Source organism: Erythranthe guttata, chromosome 5, assembly GCF_056151865.1.
Source record: "Erythranthe guttata isolate IM_541 chromosome 5, IM_541, whole genome shotgun sequence".
NCBI classification, from domain to species: domain Eukaryota; kingdom Viridiplantae; phylum Streptophyta; class Magnoliopsida; order Lamiales; family Phrymaceae; genus Erythranthe; species Erythranthe guttata.
In genome coordinates this window covers 16,867,073-16,888,356 of record NC_142537.1, presented here as the reverse complement: position 1 = coordinate 16,888,356, position 21,284 = coordinate 16,867,073, and the positions used below count along the sequence as shown (strand labels likewise).

Here is a 21,284-nt window from a genome sequence, read left to right as displayed (position 1 = left end):
CATTTTTTGCACAATATTATTGGGGATTATTAGCTAAAAGCTATTACTAATGGACCATAATTGATTCTAAGAAGAGACAATAATTGCACTAAGAAACAATATATTATAATTAAATAATGAATAATCGATTTCATGCATGCGTGATCGTGTGTAAATTAAATATAGAAATAACTCGTTGAACTTCACCGAATGTAGCGTAAAATAGACCTACCCATTAAATATAGTGAAAAATCCATTAAAAAATAAACAATAAATTAGTACTATAACAACACTAAATTTGCACAAAGACAACAATATAGTGACAATATGTTAAATTTTACTTTATATATGAAAAAATATGAAATCTTAGCTAAAAGTTGCTACTAGTGGACTATAATTGGCTCTAAGAAGAGAAAATTATCTTCATTACTTGTTAATTAATAAGTTTTATAATTTCATCCTATAAGTCCTTTATTTAGTAATTAATCTCTTCTTCGATGCCGTATCCTTACACGATTACGCACTTTTTTGCTCAATAATCTAGAAGTGATTATGCGTCGAAGTGAAAAATTTATTGATATCATTCATAATTACGAACATATTACGTGGCATTTCGAAATACCGTAAAAATGAAAAATCGGGTGAATACTTTCAAAATTTTTAGTGCCTCGGAGTTGATTCATACAAAATAATTTAATTAAAGACATACTATTTGCCACTTCAAAATTATCGATGTCGTTCATAATTCCAAAAAAAAAAAATCTCCGTTCAAAATCCATATGGCTAACATGACAAAATACATAATGTTCAATAAAACTCGTAAACAAGTAATTATCTCTAGAAAAGTTAAAATCAATAAACAAGCTAAGCATGTGCTCCGAGTTCGATTTTTTTTTTTTTTTTTTGGGGGGGGGGGGGGGGGGGTTCACTTGTTGCTTATCATACTTTTCTTCGTCCTCCGATCGATCGAACATTAGGCTGGATGGGGGGTTTTAGCCCCCTTTCACGATTTTCATGGAACCATCGGTGTGATCTTGATTTCTTCACTGTACCAAACTATTCGGGAATTTCGTATAGAACAGCCATTTTACTCAGGCAAAGATTTTTTCAAATAAGCATATTTTAGGAACAGACTCAATCATTTAGACATGATCACCTAAATATTAAAAATGTAAAGTCGGAGTACAAAACGACGGAGACTGAAAAAGCTTACTTGAATCGCTTTCTTGAAGTTCTTTGCATTGCCTTGATCTTCAAATGAACCGTTTGATGATCTCAAAAGCGTACACCTTCGATGAATAGAGGCAACACAAAAAAGATACCTGGATGACCAATTTCTTTGACGAACAAGATCAAACGCCAAGTTTGAATCTTGGATTTGATAGGAAAACGGAAATGAAAAATGAAGTACAAAAAAAAAAAAAAGAACGTAACAGTATAGACGTGAGAAAAAAAAAATATATAATATATATTTTCTCCAGGAAAATCGACCCAAATATATTCCTTGTCCCGATTCTACATTATGTACATACACCCTTCGACTTTAGAACATAATTCACACTTAATTTAATTGTACTAACTTTCGTTTTATTCCCAGTGAAAGTAAGAACTTAAGTCAAATTAAACATTCATAACACTCCAATTAAACCTATATGTAACAAACTACGATCCCACAAGTAATTAAAGATTAATCGAAGCAGGATCCAATTCCCAACAATCCTTCGTAATTCCCAAGCCTTCTTCACCAGAAAGTTTCTTTGCAGGAATCTGATGTGAAAACAGTTTCACATCGTTATTTCCTAAACAAATGACAAAATTAGCCCCGATTTCCTTTCTCTTAAAAACCGTCCTGAAACCAGGCACCTTCTCAAGGTAAGCTACACTCACCCCATGTACATCACTGTAACTGCTCAACGATATAACAATGTCGTAACACGGCTTATCCGTATTTTCACTATTATATAGTGCCCAAACAGAGCCTTTCTTCGGATAAATTCTGTACACCTCTCTCGCGGCCCTTTCACAATCCACAGCATGAGAAAATAAATTCAGATATTTAACCGAAACTTCCCCGGAAACTGTAAATCTCCCACACGACACATGAGAACCCGTTCTCCGACGATTTGTTAATTCATTTTCTCCGTTGCTTTGAAATTGCAGCCAGCTCAGTTTCACCTCAAATGGATTTACGGACACGATTTGATCAATCAGCGCGTACTGCCTCGGCATTCCATCGCTGTCGTCGTATAACGCCCACACTTGTCCTTTCTTGAAGCTTCTCTCCCTTCTATCTCTATCGAAATCGTGAAAATCTGAATCTTCGACCGACATTATCTCCAAGTTGCCCTTTCGTTTAGTTATAAGCTTCTCAATCTCGGACTCCACGCGATTCTTTGATGTTTTCTTTTTTACGACTTCCGAATTTCCGTACTTTGAAACTCTGCGCCTTACCCTCTTCTCCCTCGTGACCACTACTTCTCTCTCATTTTCTTGTCCATCCTCACTCTGCTCTTTTTCCGACATTAATACCTCTAAACTACCTTTCTTTGATGTTCTTTCTACAACTTTTACTTTTCTATCCTTAGACAATCTCGCCCTATTCTTCCATTCCCTCAAGTTCATCGTTTCTTTTTCCTCATCGGTCACCTCTTCTCTTTCTTCCTCCTCCTCCTCTTCCATCTCCTTCTCATTTTCTCTCTCCTCTTCTTCCTCCTTCTCCATGTCATCTTCTCTCTCATTCTCTTCCTCCCGATTATCTCCCTCCCTTTCCTTTCCCTTTATCTTCTCAACATCAACTTCATTCTCTTTCATCATCAATCTCCCCTCAAACGGCTTCTTCTTTTTCTTCTTAACCAAAATCTTCATTTGAGACAATGTCATCGTCTCTTCTTCCCTAGCCTTCGCTCTCTTGCTCCTCTCACTCTCCACCGTCTTAACCCCACAACTCTTTGACCCTTTTGCTCCTCCAACTCTCGTCGATTTTATTTCCTCCACTACACCAATATTTTCAACCCTCTCAACTCTCTTAGACTTCAAATCCTTCAATAAACCACCATCTCCACCCGTCTTTCTCGCCACTTTCTTCTCCGGCCTCTCTAAAACTTCCGCCACACTACCGATTTTCCTCTTCACCCCCAAGCCACATTTCTCCACAATCCCCAAGTTTTCGCCTTTCGTAGCTCTCTCTCGAATCCTAGCGCTCACCCTCGTTTTCCCTTCTCCAATCCCACCATCTTCCACATTATCCGTTTCCTCCTCGACCTCCATAGCCTTAAAGCTCTTTTTACACCTAGGACACATCAAATTATGCCCCAAATACTTTCTCTCGAACTGATGTAACAAACGACAAGCCGAGCACGAAGTCCAGAATGTCACCACACCCCCCTCCGCCCCCAATTCCGCCGCCTCGGATGCTACAGCCTGCATAGAAACCCTAATCTTCATATCATACTCTTTCCGCCTGATCTTATCCGACAGAACTCCCATGGCCTCACCGACCAACTTGAACGCCTCTTCTGCCGCCGCCGACGGGTTCTTGTCCGGGTGCAGGGTCAAAGCCAGCTTCTTGTACTGCTTTTTGATTGTGTTGATGTGTGAGAATCTCTCCACTTGCAGAATTTTGTAGTAATCAGGGGTGGCATTCTGGGTGGATGAACTGCCTTCGGGGGCGGCGCTGCGGAGGATTTTTAAGGCGGTGAGAATTTCCGGCAGGCCGTCGAGGGATGGGTGGAGCTTGAGCGCGCGCTTGGCGTATTTCAAGGCGGATTTGAGGTTGCCGGAGGCGTGATTCTCCTCTGCCAATGTTTTGAGGCGGAGGGATTCTTCTTCGGGCCGGGCTAGGGTTACGGCGCCGCCCGCGTTTTCATCTTCGTCAGACGTTTTTGCGTTGTCATCTGCATCCGACATTTTTTGCTGAGCTATATCTGTGGCGATGAAAATGGAGGAAGGGTTTTTTGAAGTGAGAGTTCGATCGCTCTATAGAGTGTTTGTCGTCTTTTTGCTGTTATTGGAAATTGGCCCCAAATGAATGCAATAATATCAATTTGAGCGCCATCCATGAAATTTATTTCACATTCGGCCTATATATATTTTTCGGTTTGGATTATAGTCTCTTGAATTGTTTTTTGGGTAAACTACTAGCAAGGTTCTAACTATCGGTTATCGGGTCCGAGGCGGTTAGGGACCGCCACACGATAAATCGGTGCGGTGGTGATTAATCGGAGATATATCGGAAATAAATCGGTTTTTAGATTTAGTGTAATATATTTCTAAATATTATTTGTTAATACTTAAAACGTATAAAAAAAAATTGAACTTGATTCTCTCCTCATCGTTTATATAATCTAACCACATTACAACAGTTTAACCTTTAGAACTTGATTCTCTCCTCATCGTTCTAAATGTTTTTTTTTAGGTCAGGTTCTTCTTACGGGGTCGGTGAGTTTGCGTTTGATTGAAAGAGATAATGAGTTGGAATTGAAAAAAAAAATAAAGATAAACACCTATTTTCCTTGTAATAAAAAATAAATAAAAAAATAGAAAAAAAAATATTTTTCCGATATATCGCTCGAAGTTTGACCCGATATATCGGTTTGACCCGCCACAGACCGCCCAAACCGCCTCGGAACGCCTCACCGTCAAAAAACCGATTTTCAAAACCGCCACACAAATATCGTAAAGGTTTATGCCCGCCACCGATATATCGGCCGCCACAACCGATATTTAGAACACTGACTACGAGCACCTATATAGCACGGTAACTTGAACTTCTTAACGTTTTTCGCGTTTCAGATACGTTTCGTGTCCGAAATTCGAAGACACCATATGGGACATTTTATAGTTTCTAAAAAATTAGAAACATGTTTGAATAGCAAATTTTCAGATATTTTTGTTGTTCTCTTAACTATTTACATGATTTAATGGTCAACTGCAAATTGATAATTGATAGTAAAATTTATTTGAATTATGTTTGTATGAAATATAAATAAAAATTTATATATGTTTATACAACATATTTATAAATATGGCCCTATACTTTTAATATTGACGTATTTTCCCCAATCCACGTGTGCGCATTTATGGGACATGCCATTTCCCGTGTCCGTTTCCCCATCTTGCCGTATCGCCATTTCCGTGTCTATGTTAAATAGACGAGCACCCCCGAGGTAATACTAAATAACCTATAGACCATGTGATATTGTTAATTACAAATATCCCATGACCTATTTCTTCGTCTTACATTTACACTTTACGGAGTTGTGAGCTACGAAATCTTAAAGATTACATAGAATATTCGTTATGAATTTTCAAATAGATCCCCAAGTGTAAATATCAAAACTATTGTGAAAAGTAGGATTTATTAATATAGATCATTAACTTAGCTAACATGAATCTTATTAATAAAAGTAAGGTTGCTCTCCGCTCATTTAATAGTTATAATTTTCATTTATTTATTTAATTATTTATTTTCTTTTAATATCTTATTAATAAAAGTAAGGTTGATCCTGTTAAATTCTAGGAAAATTTTCTCGGTCATTTGATAGTTATAAATTATAATTGTTTAGAAAAATATTTGGTTGCTCCTGATAAACTCTTGAGATTTAATGGCATCATTGATTTACAGTAAATTTACTGAGGCCTGTTATGAGCGATAAAGAAGAAGATTCGTTAAACTTTAGCATTAACTGAGATAAGATACATATACAACCATATTACATAAAAAAATATAAAGTTAAATCAATAAATATGGCAAAAACAATTATGGATGGGGGATTATCATCAATATATATAGCGAAATATCAAAATGATTTGAAACTTCAATTTTGTCGTTTAAATTGAACTTTACTTTGTATTAATTTTACTTCAATCCCGTGCATCGCAGGGGCCAAAAATCTAGTTATTTCTAAAATAAAACTACAATATAAAAATTAAAAACGTTTAACATGAAATTAACTCGCAATTAATAAATCGTACAAAATAGTTTTTATATGCCCAAAAACTATAACTAATTTTAATTAATAATAATTATCATGTTGCATTCTTAAAAATATTGTATACTCTCTCTTTACATGCAAAACTAATTAAAAAAAGAATAATTGTATTTATTTTATTTTTTAATAATATTTTGGTACAATAGACCAATATATGGTAGGATAAATTACGAAAATCCCCTAACTTAGGCTAAATAACGAAAAATTCTCTCACCTATTCGTAATTACCAAAATTCCCCCTGAAATTTGGTTCCGTCTTACACCAACCCTTTACGGTGTGACTTTTCACGGATTTTTTTTTTTCATTCCAGGGAATAAACTTTAGACAATTTCAAATATTTTCTTTTATTTTTACCTATTTAACATAAGGTTTAAATAATAGACTGTACATATTTCCTGTTAAAAAACTCAATCAAACAGTTGATTAGAGGGGAATTTTAGTTATTACGTACAAGTGAGGGTATTTTTCGTTATTTAGCCTAAGTTTAGTGGGTTTTCGTAATTTATCCTATATGGTAATAATTTAGGGTACAATTGTTTGGTAGGACTTTTCGGTAAAAAAATAAATAAACAAGCCCTAGTTTTTCATTAATTACAATTTAGGCCCAGAAAATACTATAAAATCGTACGAGATTCAATCTCAGCCGTTAAACAGTCCACGAATCACACGATCCAATCATCATCGGTAAAACTCCACGGTGGACACCACATCCTCTCTCCCCCTTCTCTCTCTCTTCTCTGTCTGGACAACGGCGCAGCCATGTCGACGATTTCACAAACAAAGCCCTAATTTTCTGTCTCCTAATTCCTCCCCCAATTTTGAACAACAGCTTCCAGAAATCCGTTGAAATTGAGCCTTCCTTTTCTCGCACATTTCAATTTCGGAGGCAAATTGTTTGATTCCAAAGTTATTTGAAACCTCGTTCGTCTTTGAAGAACGAGTTGGTTGGGTTTGAGCTGAGTTGACTCAGCAATTAAGATTTGCTGAGCTAGGGATTCTTCTGTTGCGTCATCGTTCTTGCATCGGTAATTTTTGCTTATTAATTTATTTGAATTGTCGTGTTGCATTTTTGTAGTTTGTTTATTTCTATTTATGTTTGTGTAAATTCACACATTCGGTTAAAACCCCTGCATAATTTCATTTTTATTTATTTCCAAGTTAAGAGCTTTACATTTGCATTGTTATTTATTTCCATAATTCATATCTCTCCAGATAGAGTATGATTTTATGCATTTATTCTGTCTTTATCTCCACAAATTGTAGGCAAACTTTATGAACAGGGATTTGCCTATGTATGCTTACAGTTATATTTATTACATATCTGTTTATAGGATGATTAGATTGACATTGGAGGATTCACATTTTGCTGTAGAGTAAATTATGGGGAATAGTGACGTGGAGAAATCCCCCAAGGAGGGGAAAGATGCAAAGGAGCCAAAAACTCCTAGTTCACAGGTTAACTGCGTGTGAACTTCTGATTTCATATGTTCTTGTCGGCTATGTAGAAATTGAAAATATTTCGTCGGTTTGGAATTTTACAGGAGCATACTTCTGGTGCAGTTGCTGCAGATTGGTCCGGGTTTCAGGTCTGAAATTTCTGACATGTTTCGTTGGATTTTTCCTCATTCAATATGAACACTGTTATTTATTAGAGTATGTATGATGGGGTTGTGCAGGCGTACCCTCATATGCCTCCTCATGGATTCATGACATCGAGTCCACAAACGCACCCCTACATGTGGGGAGTTCAGGTATAAATCTCTTGCAATTTTGTAATTTGTAATACATCGTTATCTAGATATGATTAGATATTGGCATGATGTACTGAACAGAAAGGAAATGGGAAGAGTTAATTAAAGCTCCACGTTTGAGGCCTTAAAACATCCAAATATTATGGAGCAGTGTTTTTGATAATATGCTTATAATTCAGGTTGTTTTAGATGCGAAATACATTTAGTCGAACTCATCTTGCAAATTTACTCCGAATTATTGACCTTAAGCAAGATGGAGTTCACTTAAATCTCTAGTTATTCAATATTATGTTGTGGAATTCTAAGTTTTTGTTGGCATTCTTATCCTCTGCATATTGCAGCAATTTATTCCACCCTACGGTACTTCACCACATCCTTATGTAGCGATGTACCCCCACGGAGGAATGTATGCACATCCAACTATGGCTCCGGTACTTATAATAATTTTGTATTTAATTCCAATGTTTTACTCCTTTTCCTTTCCATGAATACCCCTAATATTTTACATCTATCTGGCTTCAAATTGTTCAGGGATCCTATCCTTTCAGTCCTTTTCCTGCTATGCCTTCTCCAAATGGTATTGCTGAAGCCTCTGTGAGTCATTCTAGCACTTATTATCTCCTTTCTTGATCCCATACATTTTCAGTGATATTGAACTTACTAATACTTTTTCCATGAACTAATTGGAAGAGAGTTTAACTTTATGTATAGGGCAACACTCCTAGCAACATAGAGGTGAATGGCAAGTCAAATGAGGGGAAAGAAAAACTGCCCGTCAAAAGATCTAGGGGTAGTTTGGCCAGTTCAAATGCGACCCCTGGGAAGAATGCTGAACCTGCAAGATCGGTGTGTGCATCTGAAAATGGTGCTTGTTCCAAAAGGTCTGGTAGATATAATGAATAGATAAATGAATAAATTATGTTTTCTTTTATCAGCAGTATTTTTCGGTGCAATAATAAATGAAATTAGCCAGCAGTATATGAATGATGCATGCTATTCATAGTTCTTTCTTGCCTTGTAGAGTTCTTAACAATTTTTTAACAAGACAGATAATACATTTGGTTACTTGTCTTCCGTTCCTTGTTCTGATTTGTTAGTTTTTTGCCCATGAACTAAATCTGTTGGTATTGCTTATTGTTTTCTTATTTAATTCATCGTTTCTTTGCTTACCAGCCCAAATTGTGAATAAAACTATGATATGTATATTGGGGTTAATCATTTCTGGAAATTAACTATTTAAGATGTGTAATCTTATTTGATTTGCTAACACAATCTCTATACTAAGGAAGTCTTGTTGATTTTGTTTACAGTGCTGGGAATGACAGTGAAGGTTCAAGCGATGGAAGTGATACGAACTCTCAAAGTGTAAGCTTCGTATTATCCACTGCTTACACTAAAAAAAAGGGCCTTATAAATGGCCTATGACCGAAACAAAAAAAGAATCGAACCCTTATGGCCTATAACCGAAACAAAGAGAATTGAACCCTTGACCTAATACTACCCTCCCCACCCCAATACCACTTAGGCACTGTCTTCGCTGTTATGCACTGCTGGGCCGTGCTGGCTTCTTAATTCTTACTGATCAGGTATCCAAGCTCCCAATGGATTTGATCATAAATACATTTTTTGTTCTGAATAATGAACAAGATGATAATTTTGGCCAAAACATTGATATGTAAATATGTTCTATAAACAATAGGAAAATCCACATAAATATGTGGTACAAATGTTCAAATTTAGATGTATCATTAATATACATTTTTGTTCATTTAAATTCAACTGGTATCTTGAGTAAACATAGCACTTGTAAAGATTTATCACTATGTAATTGAGAAGAGAATAATCCGTCCATCCTGTAGTTGTCAGGAAATATCAGTTTTCTTATTGTACCGTGGTGTTTGAATCCATTTAGATAAACAAATTTTCGGTTGATTTCTCATTTTGCACAGTTGATATCTCATTTTCAGTTTATTTATTATTTAGTTAAATCAGGCAATAATACTCTAAAAAAAATAATCAGGTAAATGTATAACGATATATGCTTCACTGTTGCAGTATCTTTGATATATGCTTTACATTCATATCTTGCTTCGCAGCAGAGTAGGCCTAACTAATTATTATCAACTCTGCTATTGCTTTTCAATTCTAGAAATATAGAACATGTTGAACCTACGGTGCAAAAAAACAAAAGCATAATGTGTAGAATTCTCATTCAAACTTGTCTTTCGGATAAACTCTATCGAGTTTTGTAAAGAAAAGAAGAGAATTCAATGGTTGGGCTTCCTTTCTGCCTTTTTTCTGCTTCTTCTGAGATTTCTTCTGTTACTGTTTACAGGAATCTCCAAGGAAATCCAACGGCCGACAAGATTCAGGTTCGGTACCAAGAACTCTTAAGTCTAGTAATATCTGAATTTATTTATTTATTTATTTATTATTTTCATTTTTGAAACTTGTTGTGATATCTTGCTACAGCTGAACCATCTCAGAATGGTAGTGCTGCTCACAGTTCTCAGAATGGAGGATCAAGTACACCACATGCAATTGTAAATCAGAATACGGGTATGGTGCCTATGGGTGTTGTCAGTGGAGTTGCGGGTCCCACCACTAACTTAAACATCGGCATGGATTACTGGGCTGCCGCTCCCGCTTCTGCTGTTCCTGCAATGCATGGGAAGGTGCCTTCTGCTCCAGTTCAAGGAGGGATGCTTCCTAATGAATCACAGCTTTGGATACAGGTTCCGATTCTCACCTTTTTATCAACTTAAAAATTTACTTTCTTCATATAATTTTTCTTTGGCTGAAACAGAATTGGGAAATTATCCATTTAATGTACTAATACTGTTCAGTGAACTGACGGGCTATATGTTTTCCTGTAAAATTCAGGACGAAAGGGAACTTAAAAGACAGAGAAGAAAGCAGTCGAACAGGGAATCTGCTCGTAGATCCAGATTGCGCAAGCAGGTACTTAACTGCTACGCCTTGCCTCTTTTTGTTGTTTGTATCTTATAAGAAACAAAATAATTTTTTGAATTTTTTTCCATGGGATTTCAGGCAGAATGCGATGAACTGGCCCAGCGTGCTGAAATTTTACAAGAAGAAAACGCATCTCTCAGGGCAGAGTTGGCTCGTATAAGGAGCGAATATGAGCGTCTTCTTGCTCAAAACGCATCTCTTAAGGTGATTTCCGTTACTTGACAATCTTACAGAATGTCTCATGTTTTCGGACATTTTCAGACGAGGGCGTAACTGGAATTTTGTTCTTGCAGGAGAGACTTAGTGATAATCAAGAATCGGGCGACGATGAACGATACAGTGGGCAAGAAGAAGATCACATTCAATAGTGGGTAATTGAATCTTCATGCTAATCGACTTTTGTAGCTTTTAGCTCTAACTTCTAGCGAAAGAGAAACCACCGTTACTAATATGCATGCAGTTGAAAGTTTGTTATAACTTACCGTTAAATAGTTTCGTGATCTTTTGTATCGAATAGTGCTCATTCTTCCTAACTTCGACCAATTTTTTTTGGTCTAGAAGTGCAGATTGTAGGTAATATGACTCTCTCTACCCTCATTAACTTATATGTTGAAAGGAATATTAATTAATACATTTTATTATACATATATTATTTGGATTTATATTTACATAATTAGACAAATAAATCAGTTGAATTAGAAATAGTAACGTAAATAGAAACTAATTTTAAATTTATTAAATTTAAGAATTTAGATTTTAGGGGCATTAAATTTTATATTAAGGTTAAAAATAACATTTAATAAATATAAAATATTATTTTAAAGTTAATTATAAAAATTAATCTAATTATAAATAAAGTAGACCTTAGCTCTATTTCTAACCCAAATCAACTTTAAATTCTACGTTTAGCCCCAAAAAAAGTATTTTTTGTTACTCATAAACGGTCAAGTGACGGGTGGGACCAAAAATGTTACAAATTTGTAAAGTTAGGGGTGAAATTTGTTCATCTCGGAACATGAGGGACGAAAAGCTTAATTAGCGTAACGTTGAGGGACCAAAAATGTAATTCGACCAAAGAAGAGTTCTTTCCTTCCTCAATTCAAACGGCCGTGTGATTTATTTGTAGGAAAATAGAATCCAATTAATATCGGAATCCTTGTTTGGCAAGAATCCGAAGTATATGTATATATATAAGGTATATACATATATACCTATATATACATACATACATACGTTCCTTCACTTATCATAAGCAGATCGACAAATAATTAATTTAATTTCTTCTCTCTGTTTCCTTCCTTTGTGCTTTAAACCACCATGGCAAGGCGCGTGAAGAACAAGAACGCAGCTTCGATTCAGATCACTGCCGAGCAAATACTCCGCGAGGCAAGTGAACTTCAAGAAGCCAAAATCCGGCCACCGAAGCAGAGAATCACCGAGTCGGCTGAGCTTGGAGATTATCGTCTCGAAAAAAGAAAAGAGTTTGAAGATTTAATCCGAAGGGTGCGTTGGAACAAAAGCGTGTGGATCAAGTACGCCAATTGGGAAGAATCGCAAAAGGATTTCGATCGTGCGAGATCTGTGTGGGAGCGAGCGTTGGAGGTGGACTATAGAGACCACACGTTATGGCTGAAGTACGCGTCTTTCGAGATGAAGAACAAGTTCATCGATCACGCACGTAATGTGTGGGATCGCGCAACGGAATTGTTGCCTAGGGTTGACCAACTGTGGTATAAATACATCCACATGGAGTTCATGCTAGGGAATTATGCTGGCGCTAGACAGATTTACGATCGTTGGATGAATTGGTCTCCCGATCAGGAAGCGTGGCTTTCGTATATCAAATTTGAGTTGAGGTTTAATGAGATCGAAAGGGCGAGATCAATATTCGAGCGCTTTGTCGATTGTCACCCGAATGTCGGTGCATGGATCAGATTTGTTAAATTCGAGATGAAATACGGAGATATAGCGCGTGCAAGGAATTGCTACGAGAGGGCTGTCGATAAATTCGAAGGTGATGTTGAGGTGGCGAAGGATTTATTTGCGTTGGATCACAAGTTTATTGCTTTCGACAAGGGGTTCGGGAATGCTATTTATGAAAAGCGGAGGCTCGAGTACGAAGATGGGTTGAGAAAGAATCCACTTAACTATGATCTTTGGTTCGATTACATTCGATTAGTGGAAGAGATCGGTGGGGATAAACAAACGATGGAGGATTTATACGAAAGGGCTATTGCAAATGTACCTCCTTCACACGAGAAGCGCTATTGGAAGAGGTACATATACTTGTGGATTAATTATGCTTTATACGAGGAGCTCGATGCGCAAGATACGGATCGCACGAGGGATGTGTACACCTTGTGCCTGAAGACTATTCCTCATAAAAAGTTCTCCTTTGCCAAGATTTGGTTGATGGCTGCACAATTCGAAGTTCGTCAGGTGAATATCGATAGGGCACGGAAAATCTTGGGCTCGGCAATTGGAATGGCTCCGAAAGATAGGATCTTTACCAAGTACGTTGAGATGGAGATGCAGCTTGGTAATGTAGAAAGATGCAGGAAGATATACGAAAAGTACTTGGAGTGGGCACCGGAGAACTGCCGTGCATGGACGAAATTCGCCGAGTTTGAGGATTCCTTGGGAGAAACGGAACGAGCCGAAGCTATTTTAGAGATGATGCCCAAGAAGAAATTACTCAAAAAGAGAAGTAGGCAAATGTATCAGACTGAAGAAGATGATTGTCCACAATAAGAAGAAGAGATGATGCAGAGGAGAAACTTTCAATTATTGGAAGCTGCATACAAGTGGAAGAAGAACAAGATTGGGATCCAATAGTTTGGTATTATTTATTTTATTTACAAAGTAAAAAATTAAGTTTAGTGTTATCAATTAATTATTGAAGATATTGTATAAAACAAACAGATTGAATACATCAAGAATTGTCATTTACTCCAAGAATTGAATATTAATAATAGTATTGAATTTCGAATATATATGCGCGATACACACTTCAAATTCAGGACACCGTTTGGTAAAGATCTATCTATACATATACTTTCAGTGGTAAACAATAGCAATATAACTGTACACTTCATATATTAGATTTCATTTCAGTTATTTTCACCAGTTATATATTTTTCTGGTTAAAGAAACAAGAATCGAAAAGATTAAAAAAAAATCGGAAATCACACAATATAATACGCTCCAACTCTCAAGCGTAATTTTTTTTTTCTGGGGTTAAAAAAAAAATTTGTTATTTTCTTCAACCTTCAACCTAATTTTAAGTTGCACAAAGTGCGAAAAAAATAAAAATTACACCAGATAATTGAAAAAAATAATATTTTTTCTTACAAAATAAAATCAAATAAACTTTTATCACTAAATTATTGGATTGATAGATGTTTACTGAAATTGGTGGAAATTTTAGGTAGAATTTTTTTGAAGAAAATATGATTTTCATATAACTTGATAACGAAATAGCTTAAGGAGTTTTTTTTCATAAAATATTTTTTTGTGATAAAAATATATAATTTTTAAATACCACCAAAAATATTAAATTACATTTATTAGCTTTAAAAACTCATGTGGGGTGCATTATGCATGATATATTGTGTTTCGATGGTGCAAAGTGTCAAAACGGTATATTTCAAGGGTGCAAAGTGGAATTAAGCCTTAATCAGAAGTTCAAAATAGATAGCTCAATTTTCCATAATTAGACAACGTTTCAAAATTTTATTGAAGGAAAAATTACAGTTTTCATCCCTCAAGTTTGAGTTGATTTCACATTTGGTCCCTCATGTTCACAAAACATATTTGGTCCCTCGCATTTCGATAATTTGACATTCTTTATCATTTTCGTCAATTTACTATTAGCCAGTCAAGGAAATATATGGGGACACGCTGAATTCCATCAATCTAGTTTAGTTAAATGCCACTTGGATCTTTTTGTTCATTAAGCAACTCTTTATCCCATTTTAAGAAAAACGGTTAATCTCAAAAAGGCCCATGATAATGGAGGCACTTAATTAAAAGATGGACATCCAACTTTTTTGTGTTTCAAATAAATCCAACTCATTCAAACTTGTTTGCAAATAAGGAAAATCCTTTTATATAAACAAAAATTACTCTCAATTCATTGAAACCCAATTCAACTCCAATTTCATGATTTACACCTCCAATTTAGCACAATTTCACCAATTTACCAATTTTAACCCTAATTTCAATATTGACCCCAATTTTGACCCGCTACCATCGGAGACCGCCGGTCAGCCGCGGGTCTCCGGTATATTGTTTTTTTTTTGAAATTTTTTTTTTTCTGATTTCTTTTGTTTCGGTAGGTCAACCGCCGTTGACCGCCGGGTCTCCAGCGTTGACTTTTTTTTTTTTTTTTTTTCTTAATTTTTTTAAAATTAATATTACTGTCTTGGCTGCTAAATTACTGTGTCCAGCAGTTATTTAGCTGTTGGAGTTAGTAATTTAACTGTTAATTGACTTTTTTTTTCCTTAATATTTTTTAATTAATATTACTGTCTTGGCTGCTAAATTACTGTCTCCGACAGTTATTTAACTGTCTAAGACAGTAATTTAACTGTTAATTAACTTTTTTTTCCTTAAAAAACTATTTTAATTAATATTACTGTCTTCGTTGCTAAATTACTGTCTCGAGCAGTTATTTAACTGTCGGAGACATTAATTTAAGTGTTAATTGAATTTTTTTTTTTGAAATTTTGTTTTTTCTTAAAAAAAATATTTTAATTAATATTACTGTCTTGACTCCTAAATTACTGTCTCAGACAGTATTATTACTGTTTGCGACAGTAATGTTAATAATATTACTGTCCCAAACAGTAATATTACTGTCTGAGACAGTAATTTAGCAGCCAAGACAGTAATATTAATTAAAATAAATTTTCTAAGAAAAAACAAAATAAAAAGTCAAAGCCGGAGACCGGCGGTTGACCGGCTAGAAAAAAAATTCAGACAAAACAGTTTTAAAAAAAAAAGTCAACGCCAGAGACCGGCATCTCTGGCGGTCAACGCTGGAATCTGGCCGGAAATAAAAATTCAGAAAAAAAATTATTTTCTGAAAAAAAAATCGTTTTTCAAGAAATTATTATTTTGGGGGTTAATGTGATATATTTCTTTAAATCCGGGATCAATGTATAATATTAAAGAAGTAAGAGCATAATTGATGGAATTGGTAAGAATTATATTATGAGGATATTTTAGACTAAAGAAATAGGAATGGGTTTATTTAAAACACTGTTTTTTTTTATATCAATGTGCATTTAAGTCCCTAGTTATGAACATTTTTGCCATCCGCCCTAAGAAAAAATAAGGATGTTTGTTTGGATTTAAAGTGAAAAATCAGATTCTACTAATTATTGTACAAGTGTACTATTTAATAATGGGGCAATTTGCTATAGGTCCTTTTATGTTATAATTTATGTGTGTAGATCGAAGTAAAAATTTTCATATTTTAATAAACTAATAATATTTATTGTGACTAAAATACCCTTAATTAAAATCAAATAAAATCCAAAAAAATCTCTCAATCAAAACAAATTCTCAAAAAATCTCTCTTCCAAGTTCCAAATATTAACTAAAAAATTAAATTAATTCATAAAAAAAATAAACAATTTTTATTTTACAAACTCATACTCTAAAAACGTTGTTGATGATTCCGGGAACTGTGACGTTTCCCGCGATGCCTGTGACTCTGTGCACTGCAAATAGCAAGCTGAAAAATAGATTTTGTATTAATGAATTGCAAACAACGAAATACCTATGATTTCATCAAATGCAAAAAGCAAACTGAAAAAAAATCCAGAATCTGCATTATTAAATTGCAAACAAAAATTACCTATGACTTCGCCAAATGCAAACAACAAACTGAAGAAAAAAATTTCAGCAGAACTTGCATTTTTAAATTGCAAGCAATAAACTACATATGACTTCGCCAAATGCAAACAACAAACTGGAAAAAAATAAAAAATCATCATCATTAAAAACACCAACAAAAGAATTGTTTATAGAACACATTACAAACAACAAAAACATTAAACAAAGTGTTTGTAAAATGTAACTTAAGACATACCTTGCAAATTGTAAACAAGAGGAATCGAATCTCAATACCAAATGCAACTCTTCGAACAACAAACGAAGTTAAACCAACCTGCAAACGGAAATTGCTAACAAGAAACGATTGGAAGGTTCTACATACGGGAGACACAATGCGAATTTTGGCTAGAATTTTGGATTTTTTAATTTGTTTTAGGAGAGGGGATGGATGTTTGTTGTCCTCTTTAATTCTTTCACTAGGAAATCATCTCATAATCTAAAAACATCCCTATTTTTTCCTTCTCTACAATATTTCTTCATAAAAAAAATAAAGAAAAAAAAAATCAGAGAAGAAGAGAGAGAGAGAGAGAGAGAGAGAGAGAGAGAGAGAGAGAGATAGAGAGAGAGAGAGAGAGAGAGAGAGAGAGAGAGAGAGAGAGAGAGAGAGAGAGAGAGAGAGAGAGAGAGAGAGAGAGAGAGAGAGAGAGAGAGAGAGAGAGAGAGAGAGAGAGAGAGAGAGAGAGGGGGGGGGGGGTGAGATACGGGGGGTGAGATACATGAGATACAGAGGGAAAGAGATGATGGATTAAATATAAGGTGAGAGAAACGTGAGATTGGATTGAGATGATATATGAAATTTGTTTTCTTATTAATTGAGGGTGTTTATGTCTATATACTAATTATTTTATTTTATTAATATTATTTTTTTTGGTCAGTGAACCTATGCACTATATTCATTTAGTGACTAAAATCTCTACATATATAAGTCCAAAAGAAGGGGTGTATAACAAATTTCCTCTTTAATAAAAATTGAATTATTGTGGTCTCATGGAAGTTCTCTTTAACGGGCCTTTAGAATAGCAACTAATTAACTAATTTAATTTAGGGTTGGAGAATATTATTTAATTTGGTCATTTAATTACTTCTTATAATTATGTAATTTTATTATTTATTTTTTACTTTTTCTTGAAATAAAGCATATTTTTCCTTTTTAATAAATCTTAACTCAGTCTAGTGATTTTCATTTTTCAGTAACTAGTAATTCACCCGTGCGATGCACGGGATCATTTAAAAAAAAATTGGATGGAGGAAAACGAACGAAAACATTGAACAATTGACATACATGTAAATAATACCAAAAAAATCTTTTATTGAATCAAAATATATTGTTTGTGATTTACCTTCATATTCGATGAAAAAATATTTTGTGCACACAACATTGCTCTAATTTTAGTTATATCGTCCGATTATGAGTTAATAACTATCTGTATCTCAAATCTACTTTTAACTCTGGACATTGCGGCACACAACATTGCTCTAATTTTTAGTATACTATATTTTCTTATTATGTATTAAATTGATTATTTTTTTTCACTTTTGAAATAATATCCCGTTTTTTCCACTTTTTAAAAAAATATCCTGTGCATCGTACGGGGAAAAAATGCTAGTTGAATTTAATAATAATATAAATATTTGAGCAGAAACAAAAATTCTCAATGTCAATTTTCAATTAAGATTTTAGTTAAATTATTGTTTCAACTAAATGAACATTATCTAGCCAGTGCAAAATGATAATTCAAAATATCATGTAATATCAAATCTATAACTAACCTTACATGTTAAATTAAAGTATGTATATTATGTAAATATTTATAAATATATGATAATAAAATATATTCATCAATCGAGGGGTAAGTGTTACATTTGCAACTTTAGGGATGTAAGTGTTACCAACCCTATACTTTAAGAGTGCAAACTGTATTTTATTCCTTTAAATAATATAAATGCAAATAAACATTGTGAATTGTCAAAATAATATTAAAATCATTTTAGTGGTCAATAGGCACAATTCGATAATTTTTTTTTTATAAATAATCGATAGAGAAAAAAATAGTGGTTAGAGCAACTCCAATGGGAGTATCAAATGGATTATCAAATCCATAAACCACCTTTTTGATATTCCAAAATTAAAATTTTCCACTCCAATGGGAGTATCAAAATGGGTAAGTATTTTGATATTCTACCTCTTTGAATGTAAAAATACATCCCGGAAATTGAGTTAACCAAAAAATAACTACCTAAACATCCAATCACAAAATGACACGTGGCAATTACAAATAAAACCACTAAAAAACTTCCAATTGATTATTGATTTAGATAACCATGGTTGGAGTAGATAAATTGTAAATGAATATTAAAATATTATCTTAATTATCAAATGAGTATTTTATAATCCGATTTTAATGTTTAGCATTGGAGTTGCTCTTAATATGTCAATTTTTTACGTGATAAAAAACTTAATTTCGGATATGTGGAAATCAAAATTTGTATATAGCCCTACTTTGATTTGCATGAACAACAATTTAAAGGCAATACTTACATTTTTAAAATATTAATCATAATTGTGTCATATTGTGTGTGATGTACGCTTTACAATATAAAATTACATAAATGCTGAAATATTATTTAGCTTTCATGAAAATAAGTCATTATAGATTCATTTACAAAATATAAATTTAATTTGGTTTTCAATCATTAATAGAATAATATTAAAGAAATTTGACAGAGTATCAACAGTAGATTATTAGGTAATCATTAACAAACACAAATATGGAACAAATAAATTAAATATCATAATATATTTTTAGTGAAAAAAATTAAATAAAATATTTAAATAGTGATTGACAAAAAAATGTATTTGAAATTGAGTCGAAATCTTTACATAGTTGCATGTTTACAATAGTTCGCCAAAAAATAAATAGTTTGAATAAGACATAAAAAATTTAGATTGCAATGGTTGATATAAGCATAATAATTTAAAATTACCAAAACCCGACCTAGATGAAAAACCCACTACAAAGCTCGATATAATACATAAACATTTAGAATCACAATTTGTCTACTATATTCTTCAACTGAATAATCTTCTTGGTTGGATACACCAGTGTCCTTGTAAACTAATTCATTGTAGAGTTTTAATGATTAGTTTGTCGTATATTACACACATCTTGCCGAGATTCTGAAAAGCAGAAATAGTAAATGAAGAAAAAAGAATAACAACATTTAGTCCCTCCGTCTGTTTGACCGTCAAGAAGTATGGCTGAATTTGCGATTTTTCATTGTGAAAATTGCACTCAGACCCTGCATTCTTTTAAAATATTTTAAAAACCCCTAAAATATTATCCAACCCTAATTTAACCTCAATTTCATCATTTAATCAATTTTGACAAACAACCTCGATTTTTACCACCATTACCGTTAACTGCCGTTGAATTTTTTTTTTTAAAATATCGTTTTTTTACGCCGTTCACCGACATTGTATTCTCGGTTAACAATGTTGACTTTTTTATTTTTCTTGATTTTTTTTAACTCTTTCCTGTGACTTGTTTTCTGTTCAACATAATATATTACTGTATAACACAATAATAATACTATATTAATATCTAGTATCTTAATATTAAAATTACAAACTTCTAATAAAGTTTTTATGTAAAATTTAAGAGCCTAAACACAATTTAAAAAAACTTCTAAAATTCATAATTTCTTCCCCTCAATTCTTTTTCGTAGAAACGCGAGTGCATCCCAAATTTCTTCCAAAAAAAATGAAGAAGATAAATTAGGCGTGTGCAGAGTAACATGGAAATGAGATAACCACACTAGTACAATGGTTTTTGGGGCTAACACCACCGTTAATATTTATCTCTTCTTTTTGTCTTAAAACTTTTCAGTCATTGAGCTCCGCCGATTTTTTCTTTTTTTCTTTTATTTTGACTTCTTTTATGACATTATTTTTCTCGCTGATTATCTGCTTTAACTTTTTTTTTTTTAAATTATATTTTCCCACTACTCAAAAATTTAAATAACAATCAAGAAAAAAAATGTCAACCTTGTTAACCCAACATTCAACATCGATCAACAACGACAAAAAAAAGATGAATCGAAAAAAGAGTTAACCAAGTTAAAAAGAAAGTCAACATCGGATTACCCGATTTTGAAAAATCAGGGTCATTGGTTTAAATTGGTTAATCGTTGAAATTGGGGTTAAATTATGGTTAGATAAAATTTTAGGGGTTTTTAGAATATTTTGAAAGAATACAGAGGTCTTATTGCAATTTCTCAAAGAAAAACCCCAAATTCAACCATAATTCAACCGTTGACTGTTACTTCTTAACGGTCAAACGAATGGATGCACTAAATGTGTTAAAATGCGACAACATTAGTGTGTATTTTGTTGACGGCGATAAATGAGGGACCTAAAGTGAAAAACGTACAAACTTGGGGGCCCAAAACTGTAATTATATCATTTTGTGGACGACGGTAAATGACGGTAAATGGGAGACCAGAAGTGAAAAATGTACAAACTCGGGGGACCAAAAATCTAATTATCCAGCTTAAATCAAAATTTAAACCACTAGCATATCTATTATTTTACATTCAAATGTAAAAAAAAGATACGACTTAGTGTTACCATAGAAATACCTAATTTCCACATAAAGTTTTCGATTGAAAGTTTTATTATGGGCTAAAATA

General features: G+C 33.7%; 3 protein-coding genes across 4 annotated transcripts; 2 read left to right on the top strand and 1 right to left on the bottom strand.

The window, feature by feature from the left end:
* Nucleotides 1–1,423: 1,423 nt before the first annotated feature.
* LOC105967170 (DNAJ heat shock N-terminal domain-containing protein) lies at nucleotides 1,424–3,938 on the bottom strand. Its single transcript, XM_012991755.2, has one exon. It carries the CDS (start codon nucleotides 3,883–3,885, stop codon nucleotides 1,660–1,662), a length of 2,226 nt encoding a protein of 741 aa, XP_012847209.2. The 5' UTR covers nucleotides 3,886–3,938; the 3' UTR covers nucleotides 1,424–1,659.
* A 2,675-nt stretch (nucleotides 3,939–6,613) lies between these two features.
* LOC105967217 (bZIP transcription factor 16) lies at nucleotides 6,614–11,356 on the top strand. 2 transcript variants are annotated; one of them, XM_012991813.2, is made up of 13 exons: nucleotides 6,614–6,995; nucleotides 7,302–7,425; nucleotides 7,512–7,556; nucleotides 7,647–7,721; nucleotides 8,063–8,152; nucleotides 8,253–8,315; nucleotides 8,433–8,602; nucleotides 9,032–9,086; nucleotides 10,057–10,093; nucleotides 10,194–10,456; nucleotides 10,605–10,682; nucleotides 10,773–10,898; nucleotides 10,988–11,356. In XM_012991813.2, exons 2-13 carry the CDS (start codon nucleotides 7,351–7,353, stop codon nucleotides 11,060–11,062), a joined length of 1,152 nt encoding a protein of 383 aa, XP_012847267.2. In that variant the 5' UTR covers nucleotides 6,614–6,995; nucleotides 7,302–7,350; the 3' UTR covers nucleotides 11,063–11,356. The 2 variants fall into 2 exon arrangements, with proteins under 2 accessions (XP_012847267.2, XP_012847268.2); XM_012991814.2 differs by having other exon boundaries at nucleotides 6,679–6,995; nucleotides 7,343–7,425.
* A 516-nt stretch (nucleotides 11,357–11,872) lies between these two features.
* Nucleotides 11,873–13,683, top strand: LOC105967064 (uncharacterized). The gene has a single exon (XM_012991627.2). The coding sequence runs from the start codon at nucleotides 12,012–12,014 to the stop codon at nucleotides 13,443–13,445; it is 1,434 nt and encodes a 477-aa protein (XP_012847081.2). The 5' UTR covers nucleotides 11,873–12,011; the 3' UTR covers nucleotides 13,446–13,683.
* Nucleotides 13,684–21,284: the final 7,601 nt, after the last annotated feature.